The 19,497-nt window shown below is 35.1% G+C and overlaps 2 protein-coding genes across 4 annotated transcripts in view; both read right to left on the bottom strand.

Annotated features, from left to right (window-relative positions):
* LOC149793695 (uncharacterized) overlaps window positions 1-539 on the bottom strand; it is a 33,257-nt gene extending 32,718 nt beyond the window's left edge. The window contains exon 1 of one of the 3 annotated variants that reach the window (XR_016422876.1): window positions 272-539. The gene's annotated coding sequence lies outside the window, so the exon portion shown is untranslated. The remainder of the gene's footprint in view (window positions 1-271) is intronic. The other 2 variants (XR_016422875.1, XR_016422877.1) reach the window with 2 other exon arrangements.
* A 1,295-nt stretch (window positions 540-1,834) lies between these two features.
* On the bottom strand, window positions 1,835-15,965 carry LOC149793694 (uncharacterized). The gene is made up of 4 exons (XM_089966455.1): window positions 15,861-15,965; window positions 7,312-7,747; window positions 3,395-4,627; window positions 1,835-1,897 (listed from the first exon to the last, which is right to left on the bottom strand). The coding sequence occupies exons 2-4, from the start codon at window positions 7,739-7,741 to the stop codon at window positions 1,863-1,865; spliced, it is 1,698 nt and encodes a 565-aa protein (XP_089822581.1). The 5' UTR covers window positions 7,742-7,747; window positions 15,861-15,965; the 3' UTR covers window positions 1,835-1,862.
* Window positions 15,966-19,497: the final 3,532 nt, after the last annotated feature.

Raw genomic sequence — 19,497 nt, 5'->3', positions numbered from 1 at the left:
TTGCTTGTTAATAACTACGTCCAGATTGTAGTGGTGAGGATATGTATGTGGTCCTTTGCAGATCATTGAAGCATAAAATACACTCACTTACTTTCAGGATTCCATCTCCTCCCTCCCACCTAATATTCGGTTCTTTACATCAACACGTAATCCATCGATCTCCATCCCACCCTCTTCTTCTTTTCCTTGTCTAATATCTAGCCATATGTGTGATGTTATTTTCTGAGTACAAGCAGAACTGGAATTTGTATATGCAGCTATGAATACTTACCTCAGACCATAGATTTATCACGTCTTGATTCAGTCCGCCATTGTTCCATCTCCGAAGCCTACTGATATTGATCCATCATATTCATCGTTAAATGTACTCCGAAACATCAACACACACGAGGCATGGACATCGCATCGATTTTCTTCTCCACCGAGTATAATACCGAACTACTTGCTTCAAGATCATTGATTTTCTTCATCATAACGTTTGGAAGGCTTAGATGTATACCACATATTTTGTTTTACCAAACCCCTTTTCAGAAACTGGTGCAAGGTTCTGTCAAACGTAAACTGTCATATACTAATATATCCAGATAAAACGTCACGAGCCACTTTATTTATTTATCTATATTTTTCAATTTATTTACCGTCTTCATGTGCAACGACATCTGACATCACATTCTGAAGAATCGATGCACATATCGATCATGCGGTGAAAAGTTGAACTATTTATTTCTACACTCAAAATAATCTTTTGTAGAGATGCGAAGGACGTCTTAAAACAGAATATTTCAGGAACTAACTACTTTCCTTGTTCAATTTAAAATCCCCATAAATGAGTGAGAAAATTTTACTTACGTACATATGCAAGTCATACAAAAGGCTAAATTTTTCCTAGCCATTTTTTTAATGTTTCCGTTTTTTTTCATTCAATCGTATGCTGCATCGACGAAAGTTTTCTATATACGTATGTCCATCTTTCTGTCAATATGTGTCACTCTTCTGGAATCTTGAGATTTTTCTTATCTTTCTATCTTTTTCTACTATACGCGGACAGAGAAATAGCATGATAGGTTAATTGTTGTGGATGATTTAACTGAGAATAGTTGCCCTGGGTTTGTTTTCATCCCTTAACAATTATTCTATTTTTATTTTAAGAGAGAATCTGCCAGCTTGAAACTGCCAATTGTTTAATTTCTATAGTATTCAGTAATGAAAATATTTGATTTTAATGTTGGAAGAAAAATGTCGAGGTTAGGTTTGTCTTTTTTGTATGTATGAAGCAAAATAATATTTTTAATATAAATATTTTATCCTCAGAAACAATATGTTCACAATATGGGCACCTTCATAAAGGGGCAAGTAGGGCATCTGTTTCCCCCCCCCCATTTCACCTCGAAACACGCATATTTTTACCTACGTCCGTAAAACTTAATAGATGACCACTGCCTGTTTGCCCTCACCCCCATAATTATGCGGGCGCACTTTGCTCACAAAATTCATACTTTGCGTGTTTCTGTTATCAATATTTTATTGTCCTTACCATTTTGCTCATGAACACTCACAAACAAATAAGGTGTTCACATGGTTACAATATATATACATGTCATGTTTTACTTTTATTTGTACGTTATTCAACTTTTATCACGCATCGAAAAGAAAAAGAAGAATTGAACAGGTATTTTTTTGTACATGCTCATTTTGAAAATTAGATACTCGAACGAAGGTTATACCTGTAACAACTTTTAAAATCGGGACACGCGGTTTTCCTTGAAACATGTTTTAACCGTATAAACTAACAAGTCAAGAAATATTTTTATTTAAGTCTAAATAATTTAGATACATCGGAAATACCAGTGAGAACTTTTTCTTTATTTCCAGGTTGTTCTGAACAGGTTTCTACGACCTGAAAGATAAATAAATAAAATGCGCTGTATTTAGTTTAGCCATAGTTATATACTCTCCCCAGTTTAAAATGAATACCTGTGTAATATACTACCCCGGTTTCGTATGCATACATAATACATGATAAACCTTCCTCTGTTTAACATGCATACACGTTTTTTCTTGACCTTTACCAACGACCTTACAGAATCTTTCAATAAGTAGAATTTTCCTCCGAATAACGGGTAAAAACTATATATGCACGAAATGATTACTACATGTAACTTATGTAAATTAGTGGGATGAAGACTTGAACTGTCTTTGAATGATTGACTGATTGATTCATTGATTGATTGATTGATTGATTGATTCTTCAGTTTCATAACTGGTGCGTAAACGAAGATCTGGTTATCATAAACGTTTTTTGGTTTGGTTTGGTGCTGAGGTAACTGGAGCACAGTGCCTTTCCCAAGGACACACCAAGGTGGATGACCCAGGGTGGTACAATGGTAGGATTTGAACCCGCACCCTTTCAACACGCTAACCACTCAGCCACCACGGTTCCCTATTATAAACTAAGGTTGAAAGCTAAACTTCTCAGACATGGCCCGCCACACACTAAAGGACAGGGCATTAATGAAAAAGGTCAATAATCACACTCTGACTGGTAGATGTGAGTTGAAAGGAGGATTCGTGAGGTCAAGCCGTGTACATTTAAGAATCGAGTCAAACGTGTCATTAGTAAGTTCGCTTCTGATATGAAAGTTGTCGCGATTAAATTATCATTGCATTCTATAAAGAAATGACTTACTTTCCATTGGAGGAATGTCGCCATTTGAAAATATCCTGTATAGGGAAAGACCTTAGTTTTTCATTTATCACTTTTTGAATGGTGAAAATTTAAAAAGTGATGTCAGAAATCCAAGATGACTTTTAACATTTTCTTTACAATAACAAAATGCAGTGACTAAAGAAGCTGCATGCATTAATGTACGTAATTGTATAGGTCCGTCGGACGCCGAGAGGTCGCGGGTTCGAAACTCGGCCGAGTCATACCAAAGACTTATAAAAATGGTACAAGCAACTGTCTTTCTTGGCGCTCAGCATTAGGAGGTTAGTGTTCGACCAGGTCGGCCTGGTGTAAGGATAATGAGACAGGGTGGGACATGTCTGCAGCATGATTCCCAAGTATTAGGCATCACTATAAACTGCCTAAAAGTAGACATCGTAGCGATATGACTGCAAAATTGTTAAAGCTACGTTCAAAAATCTAAATCACACACACACACATACACATACACACACTCTCTCTCTCTCTCTCTCTCTCTCTCTCTCAATATTGCCTAATAGAAAACTAGCGGAACTTGGTTAATACGTATGAATAACCTCGGTTGGTTCAGTGAGCCTCTCGCGTGACTTTAAGATATTTGTGCCAAGCTATACATTTTATTGGTATTAACTGAATATTAGCTATTTAAAATCCGGCGAGGCTTCTTCTATAACGTGAATGCATACCTACCTCTTGGCATACTGTTCATACCCATGCTGGTTCCACCCTGGCTGAAGGGGTTCCCACCGGGATTTCCGGCTAGGTTCATGGGGCCATTGTTACCAGCGTTCCCACCAAAACCTGAGGGTGACATATTTGGTCCATATATCGCATTCGGAGCTCCAGACTTGAACGGCGTCCTGTACAAATCATTATCATCACCGGTACCAAACGGCGTACCAAGTTTGTTTCCTGCCACCCCCGTGTTGTAGTCATCATTATACGCCATCTGTTGCGACATTCCCTGATTTAGTCCGCTAGATTCCTGAATTTTAAACGGTGTGTCCCCCAAATTAAGAGAACCAGAACTGCCAATATTTTGCTGTCCGAATATTCCAACGTTCCGACCATTGGAGGGCAGTTCTGAAAAATGTACATTTCCGAACTCATCTAATCCATTGTCTTTATACTGGTTTGAAAATGAACTCGACATATCCGAATCTGAGTTATAATTTCCCATTGTGTCGCCCCCATTAGATGTGTCAGACTGGCCATGCATAGTGTTATCTGTTCCCGAGATGTCAAAAGGATTTTTCATTAAGCCGTTCCCATTATTATTGGTGTCTTTGTTTCCAGTTCCAGCATCAATGCTGAATGGTGTCTTTAGCAGATCACTGCTTGCCGAACTACTCTGACTGCTGCCAACGTTTCCATTTCCTGCATTTGTGTACGTCATAGCATTATTGTCATCTTTCATATAATTCGTTTGTTTTCCACTGTAATTGTCACCGTATGGATTTTGTAGATTTGTGGATGATGCGTCCATATTAGCATAGGATCCAACGCTACTATCTTTAGCGGTGTTATAATGAGTTTTTCCTCCTTCGGAGGAGGACGAGCCTGCATTGCCATATTTTGGCAAATCATATACTTTACCATCAAAAGGGTTGCCATTTACCAATTGTTGATCAAAGTTAGCAGGTTTAAACATATCCTGAACCATCTGTTGATATTCTCCAGTATCGAACCTGGAATTATCTATTTGTCCTGCCTCTCCAATATTTGCATTTGACATGCCACCTGTTGCACCATTGTTAGGCTTCGATGCCCCGCTACCATCACCATTGTATGTGTCTGTGCCGGAATTTAGACCAGGTTGATTTCCGTTATCCGAGTTACCGTTGTTGTTATCTGTTACAAAAGCACCTCCTGTCAGACCTCCGGGACCACTTGACATACCTCCTGTATGTGTGCCCATGTCAACTGAAAATGAAAATGGGGTGTATGTTTAAGTAAGCAATTATGGGAGAAACAAAAAAAAATATCATTATCAGCAATCTTGAATGTGATCCAAATGTCGAGATGGGTAAAATGGACCTTGATGTAATGGTTCATACATTTATTTACTTCACACCTCATTTAACGTTTCCAACTCATTTTTTCGTCACGTTTCCTGGAGGCTACAGACCCCTCATTGCCATCAAGTATATTTTCGATGAGCTTTATCAGGGTAGTTGCAGCTGGCTCTTGAAGCGTGTGGTTTGGAACGGAAACCGTTCTCAAACATCAAATGTACACATGTCAAAGAGGTGTTTTTCTTTTGTAGATGATTAGTAAAAACTTTGTTCATTTTGCAATTGATGACAGAAATATGACTTTAAAACGATTAAGGTGATTAGTACAAACTTAGCTAATTTTGTAATTAATAATAATAATAATAATAATAATAATCTTTATTTAACCAAGATAACACATTTGGTTATAAAAGACCCAATTGCATTGTGCTTCTCAATTTTTGTAACAAGTTATTTTTTTCAAAATCACACACAAATATGCTTGCACACGTACTCGCACAGATTTAAAATGAATTAATTTTTGTAATAACAGGTGCTTATATGAACAAACAAAGGAATACACATTTTAGCATGTCAGAAGACGTATATACATAGATAAATTTAAATATGCACATATTGTTTCTTGACACAATGATAATGTTCTTCATTGGGAGGGTTAATATATCGTTCCAGCTGGTCAAGAAAGAATTTCCGTAACGAGGTTTTAAAAGAAGCAAGGGAAGTTTAACCATGCTTCCTCGGGGAAAAGGAATTCCAAAGGTATGTGTTGATGAAGTATAAGAGCATCTGGAATGGTTGGTTTCTGGAGTATGGAGTTCGTTGCTTGTTGTTGATCAGAGATTACGCTCAGTATTTGATGATTTTAGTTCAGTTAACTTATACATATACTTCGGACAAAGAGCGTTTAAGACTTATATGTCATGATTCCTTTAAAATAAAGAGTACCTTCTTGTATATGTAGCTATTGTAGACGTGAAAACGAAATATTCGAGGGAGCCATAATGGGAAATATCAGATTTATTCAGGCGGCCCTTTTCTGCAGTTTGTCAATTTTGAATAGATTTTGATTGGAAGTGTTTCTTCATATGGTACAGCCGTAGTCCCTCATTGGTAGTATATATCGCGAAAAATAAAACTGAAACGACTGCGTGGTATAAATTTCGACAATAATTGTAAGAGATCACTTGGTTTGCAATATCGTTATCATCAGTGGCGTCACATGGGGGTGCGGGGGGCGGGGGGCGGTACGAATCGCGCAGGGTGCTACCATCAGAGGGGGTGACACCAAAATGACTGTCCATAAAATTTTTGAATTTTTGTGCAGGCAGGAGGTCAATGGAAGTGACACCATGAGTTACAGCACTGGGTGACACCAACCACAGTGACACCACTGATGATCATCAGTGTAACTAGAACCATTATTTCACATGGACGTGGAAGTACTGGCTTCACTGAAGTTAGTTCTCGAAAGTGATTCCAGATGGATCTCTTATAAAGACGTCCTACTTATTTTAAGGCGATTAGAATAAATTTAATTTTTTTGTAACTGATTACATAAATTGGACTATTTCAAAGTGATGAGTAAAAGCCTTGTTCATTTTATATTTGATGATATCAATATCACGATCAAGTACGATTTACTTGACTAAAATGTTTACCGGAGCACATGTGGGAAGACCTTTGGAGCGTTCGCGCTCTGGAAAACGTTTGAAATAAACACAGCATAAACAACCCTTATATCATAAACCGGATCTAGTATGACTAGATGTATAACATATGATTTCTGTAAAATGTATTATTTCTTATACCTGGCAAGGCAACACCTGCAGTTAAAGAGGTAACGATGCCTGGTGAAGTGTGAGCATGTCGTCTCCTATGTAATCTCTTTATAACATACACCATCACTTTTCCTACAGGACACTTTTGTTTCAGCAAGGTTGCTATACTTAATCCCTTCAAAAGTTCATATATGCTTTTGTCGCTGTATTCTTGCGTATTTACATTGAATATTGTGAACATTTGACTTCCGATTAATTTTGCTTCTACAGAAATACTTGCAAATCATTGTTGTTTTTATATAATAAAAGCATCTAAAATAATTTAAAATCAAACAAAATTTAGCTTTAAGTGAGCTAATAAATCTGCCTATTACTTATATCACCATCTTCTTCATAATTAAATTACTGTTTCTTGTTACGTTTGTTTCTTTCGCAGTATGTTTACCTTTGAAAACGAGCCATGTAAGTACCTAAAGCGCAAAAGATAGTTTAATGCAAGTTCTGAATCATGTTTTGCACACACACAAACACACACACACACACACACACACACACACACACACACACGTGTGTGCACAGGGCCTATACATAATACCAATCAGATAGGAAATTACTATCCCTGGACCTTTTACGATCATACGTTTATATATATATATATATATATATATATATATATATATATATATATATATATATATATATATATATATATATATATATACATATATATAAACACTTCTTATCTGGATTTATAGTTACTCTTGTGGCTGATAAGCAAACCAAATCAGGAGAAGATTATACAATTTTTTTTTACCTCCCCCTAATTGAGATGACGCTTGGAAAGGACCGTTGTTTTCTTTGGCCATCTGGAATGGATTAGCTCCTATATTCTGGTTGTCACCATTCCCCCCACCTACAGCAAATGGATTTGCCCCTCCCTGACCGTTCTGTCCGTCCCCTGCCGCAGCAGAAAATGGACCTCCGCCTCCTTTTCCTGTATTTCCTGCCGCCATTGCAAATGGGCTAGCTCCTTTACCATTGGCTTGATTTCCGTTACTATTCCCGCCTCTACCACCGCCGAAAGCGCCTCCGCCATTTCCAGCCGCAGCGAAAGGACCCATTCCTCCTGCAATGGACCCTCCTCCCCCTACCTCGCCAGTCGCATCGTCCTGACAGTTTGTGACGAGGACATGAAGGATCAGTACATTGAGTATGAGTAACGTATCCTTATGATATCTGTTCATTTTTGTCTGAAACGAGAGGAGAATTAAAATAGCATACTACAGACACATGGGCTCGTATCCTTGCTTACAACTGACCTAGTACAAGTGTGACAGGTCAATTGTAAGCAACGATACGAGCCCCTGTGAGTATAGACACACAGTGGTGGCGCGAGGGGGGAGTGGGGTTTTTCCCCGGGCGCCAAGCAAAGGGAGACACCGTCGGGAGCTTTATTATTTTTTAGCTGAAAATTTCATAGTATTTTACCTCACCTTAGTGTAATGCTGCCAATTCTTGATAAAACTTTTATTGATTGGGGAGGTATCCAACCGACATAAAAACTTACCTCTGGCAAGGTAGGGGTGCCACTAAAAGACAGTGAAGCGTAAAATATTAGCAATAAACCTTCTGTTATAGCGAAAATTATTAATTCATTAGCGTAACGCCGGTTTGTGATGACAAGGTTGCGGGACTTCCAGAAAGGACGTTGAAGAAATCAGTATGAGTGTTGCTTGGCCTTTCCCGTGGACTAGATGGCAAATTTTGTAAGCTCAGGGTTTGTTGTTGTTGTTGTTGTAGGGTTTAACGCCATTTTTCAGCACACGATAGGCTATACATGGCGGCCAGTATTAATGGTGGAGGAAGAACCCGGGAAATCCCCGGAAAGAACCACCGACCCTCGAGAAGCTACTGGCAAGCTTTCTCACATATCCACATTGGCCGAATGCGAGACTCGAACCCATGCAGAGAGAGGTGAGATGGCAGTGATCCGTAACGGAGAGCGCTTTAGACCACTGGGCCACTCGGGGCCCCCTCAGGGTTTGAAAGTCGACTATTTGAAGTCCCGGTAATTCACCCAAATGGACTAATATTATCCAAAATGTACCCCTTTGGAGACCCAAATGCGAACACAAATGGTAAAAGAAACTTGGCTAGAAATTAGCAAATCCAAATAAGCACACATACACACACACACACTATTTTTAATTCAACAGAAAAGAAAATGTTGATGCCGACAATATTTTTATTTATTTCGTGTTTGAGAATCAGATGAATATTTTAAAACAACAAACTCAAATTAATTAAGTTTTAGGCGTTAATAAGTGTATTTGAAAGAACATCGTAGCGTGATAATCGATGTAGCGGCTAATTGTCTTTCACCTGATCAAGTTTGAATATAGAAACTTTTTCGATGAATTCGTTAACAAACGACCATCTTCATTAACAATGACAATAAAGCAACGGAAACGGCGTTTGATGACAGCCACGTTTTACCAGACGAAATGAAAGTAGAACTTGTAGATACTTTGAAAAGAACGAAAGGAACATGCTTCAAAATAAGACCTGAGCTTTAACAAAATACTTACGACATAGGTACAAAATGCCTTTAGAATGATGTCGTGTCAGTTGCTGACGTTCTTTTGAACCGTATATATTAGTCTGACTATGTCTGTAGTTATAATTTGTAAACGTTTTTTTTTTTTTTTTGTTTTAGAAAAGGACGTTGCGCTCTAATTAAGAAACAATAACGTAAATTTAAAAAACATGCGGTCTGGAAACTCGAGTGTGTTCTTTGTGATTTAGAAATTTGCAACTTTGCTCAGATGCTCTCGTTTCTTTGAAGCAAGAATTGTTAAAAATGGGTTCAGGAATGTTTAAACCGGTTTTAAATGGCCGACTATTTTAGGAATATTTAATTGTTCTAAGTATTTTTTTTTTCGTACAGATGTACAGTGATTTTTTAAACCAGTGTTTCAGCGAGTATACTGTTTTAATTGGAATACCACCTCACTGCTTCCGTCATATGTTGTGCTTACGTCAACAATTGCGTGCTTTAACTTCTCTAAAACCAATAGACTAATTTCAGGCAAACGTGGCAGAAAGCATCCTCGTTTAAAGGGTGTGTACGCTTATACATCTAATGCCGATCCACCATGAAACATTAGAACCGTTTCTAAAAAAAAGATAGCAAAAATGTTTTGTAAACTTTCCTTAAAAATGTCTCAGCAGAAGAAAAAAAATTCAGAGAGCAAAATTTGTGAAATTATGCAGATCCGGCATCAAATATGGCTGCCATTACTAAAAATAGAGAAACCTATACACGACTTCTTTTCAAACATCGCATAACATAATTTTAAACATTTTTTATCGGAAGCATCATGGCATAGTGGGCTTTTAATTTTGCAAATGATTCCAATCTGATATGAAACACTGCAGCTGTTATTAAGAATAGAAAAACATTTCAACAGTTTTTTCTTTAAATATAAGTGCAACATATTTTGATCAAATGTTTAATAGAAAGCATTCTTGCGTGAAGGGTGCCCAAGTTTGTATAAATAAAGCCGATCCACTATCAGTTTTGGCAAATATTACTAAAAACAGAAACGTTTCAGTAGAATCTGACAAAATGTAAGCGAAAGCATCCTGGCATAAAGTGATTTCGGTTCGTTATAAATTGTGCCGATTCGTCTTCAAGTTTGGCCACCGTTACTAAAAATATAAAAACCTCTTGACGAATTTTGTTTCGAAAACGTTCAGCACAATTTTACTAACTTTGATATAATGCTTTCTGGCATAAAATCATTCCATTAGTGGACAAATGATTGTTATGTGTCATCCAAATATAGATGAAGAAAGCAAAAACGGAAAAAAACAATGAAACATGTGTTTTCTTAGCATAAGAAACCAACAGCACTGAAAGAAATTTCTGGAAAGGCGATGTGCTGTTTTATCCCTTTAAACCTTTGACACTGATGGTGAAGTAGATCATTCTAGATAGACAATTTTCTTTTAGGACTTGATATTTATTGGAAACAACAATCTAGCTATTATCCCTAAGATTTTCAAAAGATGAATATTCTTTTCCTAAAAAAAAAAAATCCACCCTAACAGAATATGAGAATTGTAGACAAGCTGATGGTGAAAAACGAGTAAACCAAATGTTTTCAAGTGCTGGAAACAGTGGTCTTGGCCACTATAGCCTACATGTAGATATTAGAGAGGTTTTTGTATAATCTTAGTCTAAGTCTCTACTGAGATCCACCGGCTTATTTTTATTCCTTCCTGACTGCTGCCGGTGGAGTCTCTATCATTTTCCAACATCTTGATTTCTGCTTTTAAACTGTGCACGTCATAAATACCCAATAATATCTTTTTAGTCATTATATATCCAGTCTTCATCCTTTCTGTCGCAAAAGCAACATATTCCATTGACAAAATATTTGATTTTAGGTAGCAAGTATTTTCTTAAATTAACCTTTTCACATTTTGTCAGAATATCTAGCCCCATCATCGGTAGCCATGGGTCGTCGGCCCAGCTCTTTTAACGTCAACGTGGAACTAGGTGTATCAGCTGCCGACAGAATACGGATAAGGACTAACACCGTACACAGTCATAATACCTATTGGCTTACCTCTGCACACAATCACAATATAATATTGCCTACCCCCGTACACAATCACAATACAATAATGAGTGTCACCTTGATTTTGTATTGAGCAAATCTATTTTACGACTTTATCATTTCATTGTTTTTGCTTTCAACTCGTTTCGATCTTTCCAAAAATGGTGTATTTTTTGTGAGCTCCCCTGCTCTTGCGTCATATGACAATGACCCAAAAATAAAAACACCATGTCTAAACAAAACTGCTGTAATTTATGAAGGTCCGTTTGATCGTAAAGCCTACAGTATGCTTTGTTTGAGGACATAGATTAATGTTAGGGTGCGGGAAGGATCTGAGATTACTAGACTTGATCTTCTATTCGGACATTTTCTATGGGGTTGCAAACGTTGATATGAAATGCCGGGGCTGGGACGGGAGGGGACAGAGAGGGTTGTTATTAGAATGTTGTAAGGAGAGTTGATCTAGAGCAAAGCTTTACCGGAAAGCATTGAAAAGCGATTGGAAACTGAAAGCAGCACATAATTTACAGCTGTCTAGACACATTCAGATCCATACCACATAAGTTTTAATCAATCACAGCAAAAACTGCAACCAATTAATAACATTTAAAAACCTGGTACATTTGATATCTTATAGAAGTGTACTCCTTGGGTAGTAGTTGCTTGCTTTGTTCTCTGAAATAGCTAAATTCAAGGAGATGATGAAATTCATCACCAACACGGTTTTGCATGCAAAGCGCATACAATATTTCATATCTAGACACATTTTCCCATCTTCCCTTCTCCATAGGTAAACAGTGATTACATGTTCGAAATTTTATTATATTGGCTTATATATATATTTTATATTTTCTTTAACAAATAGTTTTCTAATTTTAATTTCGTTTTAAAATTTCTGATCATGATGTCTTTCATTAAATATTGTATCTTGCCAGCATTTGTTGGGAATGTTTTGATTAACCAATATAAATTGAAACGTAGATTCTGATGTTTTAAATGCTCTCAACCCATTTGTTTCTGTCTAGACCATTATTATGGTTCTGTAATAGCATCAGATACATAATGTAAGATAGTTTCCTTTGTTTTTACCATTAATGAAATTTACTCAATAGCCGACCATTCTCCTTGTTATTTGCAAGTGTTCTACCAAGCTCGCCATAAAATATATACGTGGGTTGGATTTTTTAAAAACTGTTAGCTCATGTTTTAGAAAATATAAATGAACCCGTTCCATTATATATTATTTTGTTTTAAAACCAGAATTCAGCCGCGTATGAGAAAATCGGGACAATTTTCATATCACAAAGTTTAAGCTGATAGTCAACGTGGCAAGTTCAGATTTAATATTCTTTCGTTAATAAAACAATTAACTTTCCTGGCTTGACTAATTAGTTCTTAATTCCCAAGATATCTACCATTCTCCATTAGGATTAACCCTAATTATTTATAATTTCTGACAATGTCAAGTTCCGAATCCTCAAATCTGAACTTCACATTTTTCCCGTTTATTCTTTTTCCGAAAATCATAATTTGTTCGTTGTGCTTGTGTTAATGATAAGTTTATATTTCTGGCAGTAAGTAAAAAATGCGTCAAGATTATTTTGTATCTCTCTTGTGTTACCCAGCCCTCTGTATGTCAGGGAACACGACGGGACAGGTCAAATGGCGCATCTCAAATTGGGGATCTGTGGGTATGGCAGCAAGGGCTTACATTTCAGCTGCGATCGACAGCTTGATACTGTTAGGACCAGATACTGTTCGAGTAAGAAGTCAGCAGAAGAAAAAAACACCTTTACGGCCTGACAGTTTGCATTGAATTTCTTATAGCCTAATTACCTTGCACATATACCGCTCCGGTGGCCTAGTGGTTGGAGCGTCCACCTCGGACGCGAGAGGTCGTGGGTTCGATCCCGGCTGAGTCATACCAAAGACTTACAAAAATGGTACTAACACCTGCCTCACTGGGCGTTCAGCATTAAGAGGTTAGTGTTAGGACAGGTCGGCCTGGTGTCAGGATAATGTGACTGGGTGGGACATCATGCTACATATCTGCGGCATGACGCCCCAGTGTTAGACATCACTATAAACTGCCACATTGCAGATTTCGTAGCGATATGACTGAAATTTTGTTAAAGGTACGTTAAAAATCAAAATCAAATCACACACACACACACACACACACACACACACACACACACACACATATATATATATATATATATATATATATATATATATATATATATATATATATATATATATATATATATATATATATATATATATATATATATATATATATATATATATATATAAAGCCATTTGCGTCACTATATAAAATAAGAATTTAAGACAATATGAAGGCTCAGAGCAAATGCCTAGAGACTGGCACGCCCTAACTCTTTTGTATGTCTGTTATTTAATATAAATGTTTATATTGTGTATGTTTTCGTGACGACATGTTGGCTTGATTGAGGGATCATATGACAGCTACTTGTGAATTTTTATTGCAATCTGGACACAACAGTGACGCAAATGGTATGAAAATTCCTGTATAAACACTCAGGTTTTCGTTCCAAAAATATAGCGTTGTTTAGGATGAAGCAAACTAATAGTTTTTACTTGCATCAGGGTAGCAGAAGCACTTTAATAATTAGAGTCGTCACATTGCTTTCGGTACCTTGATTTTTCTCGTTTTCTTCCGGAATGAAACTTTTTTATCTTGCCAACTCAACAAATAGTAAACAGGTTTTATTTGTAAATCAGATGAAAGGGTTTGCATGACAATATTAAAACTTGCAGAAGCACCAGTAACACCAATAACGCGAATTCATTATTTACATAAGTCTCAACATAATAAATGATGAAAATAGTATTGATTATCTCCCTTCATCAATTAGCTTCAAACTTTATGCTTAAACATATCTTTTAGGACTATGTAGGGTTAAATGTATGTGCTTCCTGTTATTTTTTTTTATGACCATCAATTTCAACAGCAATCACATACAAAATTTAAATGTAGAATATGCAATTATTTGACCTTGGATCTCAAGTTTGCCCTTAAAGTTCAGGACCGAGAGAGGTACCCACCAATTTAACATTATCATTCTGACTTTCATTGATCTGTTCGTCTTGATTTGTTAAAGATTCGTGTCAAAATCTTGTAAGTTTTCGCCGTCAGATTGTCATCTCATTTTACACTGCATTTACACTTGGTGTGTCATCCACTCAGACCATAATCAGCTTTAAGCAACTAAACAATAAAAGTTTTATGCTTCTACTAAAAATATATAGAAAGAAATAAAAATTTAAAGCACTTGGCAGGCGAACTACTTGTACTTACGACTTGAAAACAGTTATCAAATACTCTAGGAAGCTGAAACTCGCATTTGACCAGTTTCAAAACAATCCATTTCATTTCATACATTTTAACGATAACATACACTAATAACGGTTTGCAATAAATATATCACGAACATTATTGCTGTTTTGAATATTATAATTCAACTAAATGGATGCAGATAGTTAGTGCAAGTGATGAATACCTCAGAAAGAAGGTCGTGGATTATCTTTATCGATTCTGTTAACGACTCATTACCGAAGACACGAATAAAATGAAACTAACATAAAATAACAATGGTAAAAACACAAGTATTCCACGACATAAATGTTGTTACATACTGGTCGTATACTTGTATTTGATTAACAGTATAAAATTGGCCTTGTTTTAATGAGTTTTCGAAGACTGAACATTTTGTAAGTGCGTGAAGTTTATACCAACATATTGTTTTAAGTTAAATTCCTTCTTAGTCATCCTTTAAATAAGTAATTTAAATATATTATATACCAATTATAGCACTATAATAAATCTTATACAAAATAATATTGTAACTTTATTTTTTCCGACAAGAGTACAATAATGCAAGTGTCAGCATATATTTTTTGTTATTAAATGTGCAGAACTCTGTATTTGTTTTCTTAGTATATTTCGTTTAACGAATATCTGAAAATATTTTTTCATGACTACGAGACACAAATGCAGAATCAAAGTGTTTGATCCATTTTTTTTATAACTGATTTGTTTATTTACAATCTTACACTAACCTGTCAACGATTTTAAAGAAGAGAAGAAAAAAATCCACATCTGATTATTTCATTTCATTGATAGTAGTCAAACAGTTATTGTTCACCGTCACTGTTAATTTATACTGTTCATGCATATAGCCGACGTAAGGCTACATGATGCAAAACTCAGAAATGTAATTAAATTGTATAGATGATGTGTAATTTGATGGGACTCGGAAGCAATATATATATATATATATATATATATATATATATATATATATATATATATATATATATATATATATATAATATATATATATATATATATATATATATATATGCGCAAACACGTGTCAATGCCAATAATAATAATAATAATAATAATAAAAATAAAATAATAATAATCAGCAGCAGCGGCAGCAGTAGCAATTAGTTGCAAGGACTGACACAAATATAGTTATTAAAATAGACAATTCTACAGACTTCATGTTGAATTTATTTCGGGAGCGTCTTCATCTTGAAGGAAGTCTCTTTTGAAACAAGCTTAAAAACCAACTTAGAATGTTCGGAAACCTATGAATATTTCAAAACCCGCAGACATGATCCATTCAAGATATGTGTTGCTAAACTAGGTAAAAAGGAAAAGCAAGAATATAAAATAAAACCTTACTCTTTTAAGCTGCCTGTATAAACTGCTCAACGTCTGTTACTGCGCTACGAAAGCCACCAGCCGCCTTCGGTCGATCTTTGGTAAAGTTTAAGACGGGGACTACACCTGTCCGTCTTATCCACCTATTTGACAGAATTATCATTTGTCCGTGTTTAGTAATACTTTCAGGTGACACATTTGTTGGATCTCACCTGTCAATTTTCAAAACTGAATTGATATAATGATAAACGAGCAGGGATAAACTCGTGCATTATCAATATTTCGGGCGTAGTAGATAATTATGGAGTAATTTCTTTGCATTATATATTTAAACAGTTCCATATTTAACAAGAAACGCAGTCTGTATTGTTATGATACAATATGTCATTTCATACTCTATCATAAGTTCATGGTATAGGATATATATACTCTACATAAAACACGCAAAGTCATATATATTCGTTTCAGCTAAATCTTTTTCTTGTTACGTGTTTAGGCTCTAAAAACCGTAACAAAGAAAAACTGAAGACAACAAGCTTTGTAAATTTTAACAAATAATTTATTTCCCTGGAAAAACAATGTAAAAATGAGAAAAAGAACTTACGGTTTTAAGAATCAAAATTCAAAAATAATCCAAGAATAATCCCAGAAGTCCTAGTGCTAAAATGTTCTAATGAATTCAAGTTCGAATCCCGACGAAAAATCTAAAATGGAAGGCGATTACGTATAATATGGTCAGTATAGTGCTGCTGTGTCTACATCCATGTTTTGTTCCACATACAATAATATTCCGGTGTTTGAATTCCAAATTATATTTAAAGAAATGTCTTTGTCCAAGAATTATGTATGAGCACTAAAATATTTCCAGGAAAACGAATTAATCTTTTAGAATCCAAATAATCTGAATAAAATTTAAAATGTAACTCCAAACTAGTAACAACAAAACGAACGCCTTGACAGCAAGTGTTTTTAAGCCCAAACTGACTAAATTCTTTATAAAAATCGGTATTAAACATGACCACTGCGCAATTCCGGTAAAACCAGAATTTCGAAATAGAGGTTGTTTAATCTAAAGTCACGTATTCCCAGTATGACCTTGACAAAAACAAATTATTTAAAGTTGTTTACTTGTCTCATTTGTTTCTAAATCAAGGTCGGGAACTAGGTCAGGTTTAGGATACAAAGTTCTATTTTAGGTGTTTTCGACAGAACAGTCAGGTCAAACTAATTTCTTGAAAATATCAAGTTCTAGTAAACAAAATAACATTATTTTTTTTAACTTACACACAATTAAATTAAATCAAATATACATAACATTCTAAATAAACTGACTCTTTCAGTTTTAATTGATTGTTTTGGGTCCATTTAAGGTAGGATAACCATTATTTGTATGATTTTCTTTGCACAGTATAATATGTGTTATCGTGAATCAAAGGTAAATTTGTGATGATGACATGACCGCAGTCGTCACGACTGTCGTAATTATTATTTTATCATCATTTATTGTTTAACGTGCAAATATTACAATAATTTTTATCTAATCATCTAATGACCATACACTACGAAACTGTTTTTACACGTGGTTTTACTGTCTTCATATTTGTGTGATTCACGAGTAAGCCTTTTCGAGCCGAACATTAGTACGCAATACAAAACAAAACCCAAATACATAATACAAAAAGAATTATTCCTACCTCAAAGTACTAATCACGCATACCTAAACAATATTCAGAGAATGCGCTATGTAAAGAAATTATAGTCCATTTATGAAACTAATCCTTGTTGTCACAAGTCTCGTGTATGTACATTATGGCGTCTACTCCAAGAAATTGGTTAACTGCTCGGGTTGAGAAATATATTCACAATACCGACTCACCATAATCAAACAAACAATCCCTAAAATCGAATAGAACTGACATGTAAATACAAGTAGCACATACCCTAGGTTTATTACAATGTGATTTGTTTTAGAATAGTATTTTGAGGTGATCTCTTCATTAGACTGAGATGAAAACTCATCAGTGTCCTGTGAGAAAGTAACACAGCCCATCGCGTTGGAAAACGGTCGAGATGCAGTAATATATATATATATATATATATATATATATATATATATATATATATATATATATATATATATATATATATATATATATATATATATATATATACTGTTTAAGTGTGACAGACCAATGAGAGCAGCTAGGTGGACATTACACTGAATGGAGCTTGTATTGCTATGGTTTTTTTAATGTGCAGATGTACATGGGATCGGGATTCAATCAATGTAATGTAAACATTATAGCACGCAATGTTGTGCTGAAATGTGTTACCAAAAAGGTAACGAACATTTTACGATTTATTCAGTGTAGCTATAATAATAACAAAAAAGTTATGAAATCCTCCAAATTTATTACAATAAGCTAGCATTTTAAAGTTGACATGTACTTCTGTTGTTAGAGATACATTTAGATATATTTATCTCCAAACGTTGAATTACTGACGAAAACATGTATAAAGATGTATAAAAATGTATAAACATGTATAAATGTTCATAAACATGTATAAATATACACAAACATGTATAAAGATGTATAAAAATGGGCATTAACTGTCGATTAAATCACAGGATATTTTTACCTCACATTAAAATGTACCGTCTCTTTATGTAAATCCTTGCTTCCTTCACAGAAGAATATAATTTTCCTTTATTAATTATTTAATATGCAAACTATGATATGTTTAAACTAATTATCACACTGGTAATAAAAATAACGAGTATGTTTTATGTTAGATTAAATGTGCCAATGCTGTCGGGTAGGACAACAATGAATACCGGAAACATCAGATATATGTAGCTAGCAGTTTGGGAAAGTCATAATAACTTTGGTCATTAAGCTTACACGTAAAAGGAATCAGTGATACACAAAAAAGGCCCAATTGCAGAGACTAAAACATGTTTCTTAAAAACACGAATATGCTTCTTTATAGTGAGACAAAATTAGTTGGACATCATTTATTTTGATTGATTTTGTGATTTAAAGCTGAAATTTTCACATGCAGAAAGAAACTTAGAGGATGCAACATATTTTCGTCACATTAAAATGTTCGTTACCATTCGATTTTTCACAAAACAGCATATATGCGAGATATGCATTTCTGTTTTCCTATGAAGATCTTCTTAACGTGTTTACATGTTAATCCTCCGATCATTTGTATGTTTTAATATTATTTGTGTGGTTTAAGTCTTACAGACTTGAAAAAGTAGACGGCATGGATATGGAGTGTTTCATTTTTATAGCGTCTCAAATAACTACAGCAATATTGCTCCAATAATATAAACAGAAAAGGTTGAAAGCGAAAGTTTTCTATCACAGTACTATGATATTGGAAGGTTAACAGATAATGTTCAGAACTTCTAAACACAGGCTCTCTGATGAACCCATCATTGAGTCAATGCACATTTGGAGGAAAGAAGTTTACGTTTTGATGAAAATGATATCGGGAACGAATTTCATTATTTATTCCTGTGCTCACAATTTTACAAAGAAAGAAGTTTTTAAAACCGTTCTATTACCGCAAAACCCTGTATTGCAAATTTACAAAACTGGTTTGAGACCACTAATTACAAAATTCTCCAAAATCTTGCCAAATTTTT

This window comes from Sinohyriopsis cumingii, chromosome 8 (genome assembly GCF_028554795.1).
Source record: "Sinohyriopsis cumingii isolate HCF-2022 chromosome 8, ASM2855479v2, whole genome shotgun sequence".
Classification (NCBI taxonomy): domain Eukaryota; kingdom Metazoa; phylum Mollusca; class Bivalvia; order Unionida; family Unionidae; genus Sinohyriopsis; species Sinohyriopsis cumingii.
Note: the sequence above shows the minus strand (reverse complement) of the source record. Positions and strands in the feature narration are given on the sequence as shown.

Coding starts and splice junctions, on each gene's coding strand:
- LOC149793694 (XM_089966455.1), bottom strand. CDS start 7,741: ATGAACAGATATCATAAGGATACGTTACTCATACTCAATGTACTGATC. Junction 4,628..7,311: donor GTCATCTCAATTAGGGGGAG/GTAAAAAAAAAT, acceptor TTTCATTTTCAG/TTGACATGGGCACACATACA. Junction 1,898..3,394: donor TATGAACAGTATGCCAAGAG/GTAGGTATGCAT, acceptor TTTATCTTTCAG/GTCGTAGAAACCTGTTCAGA.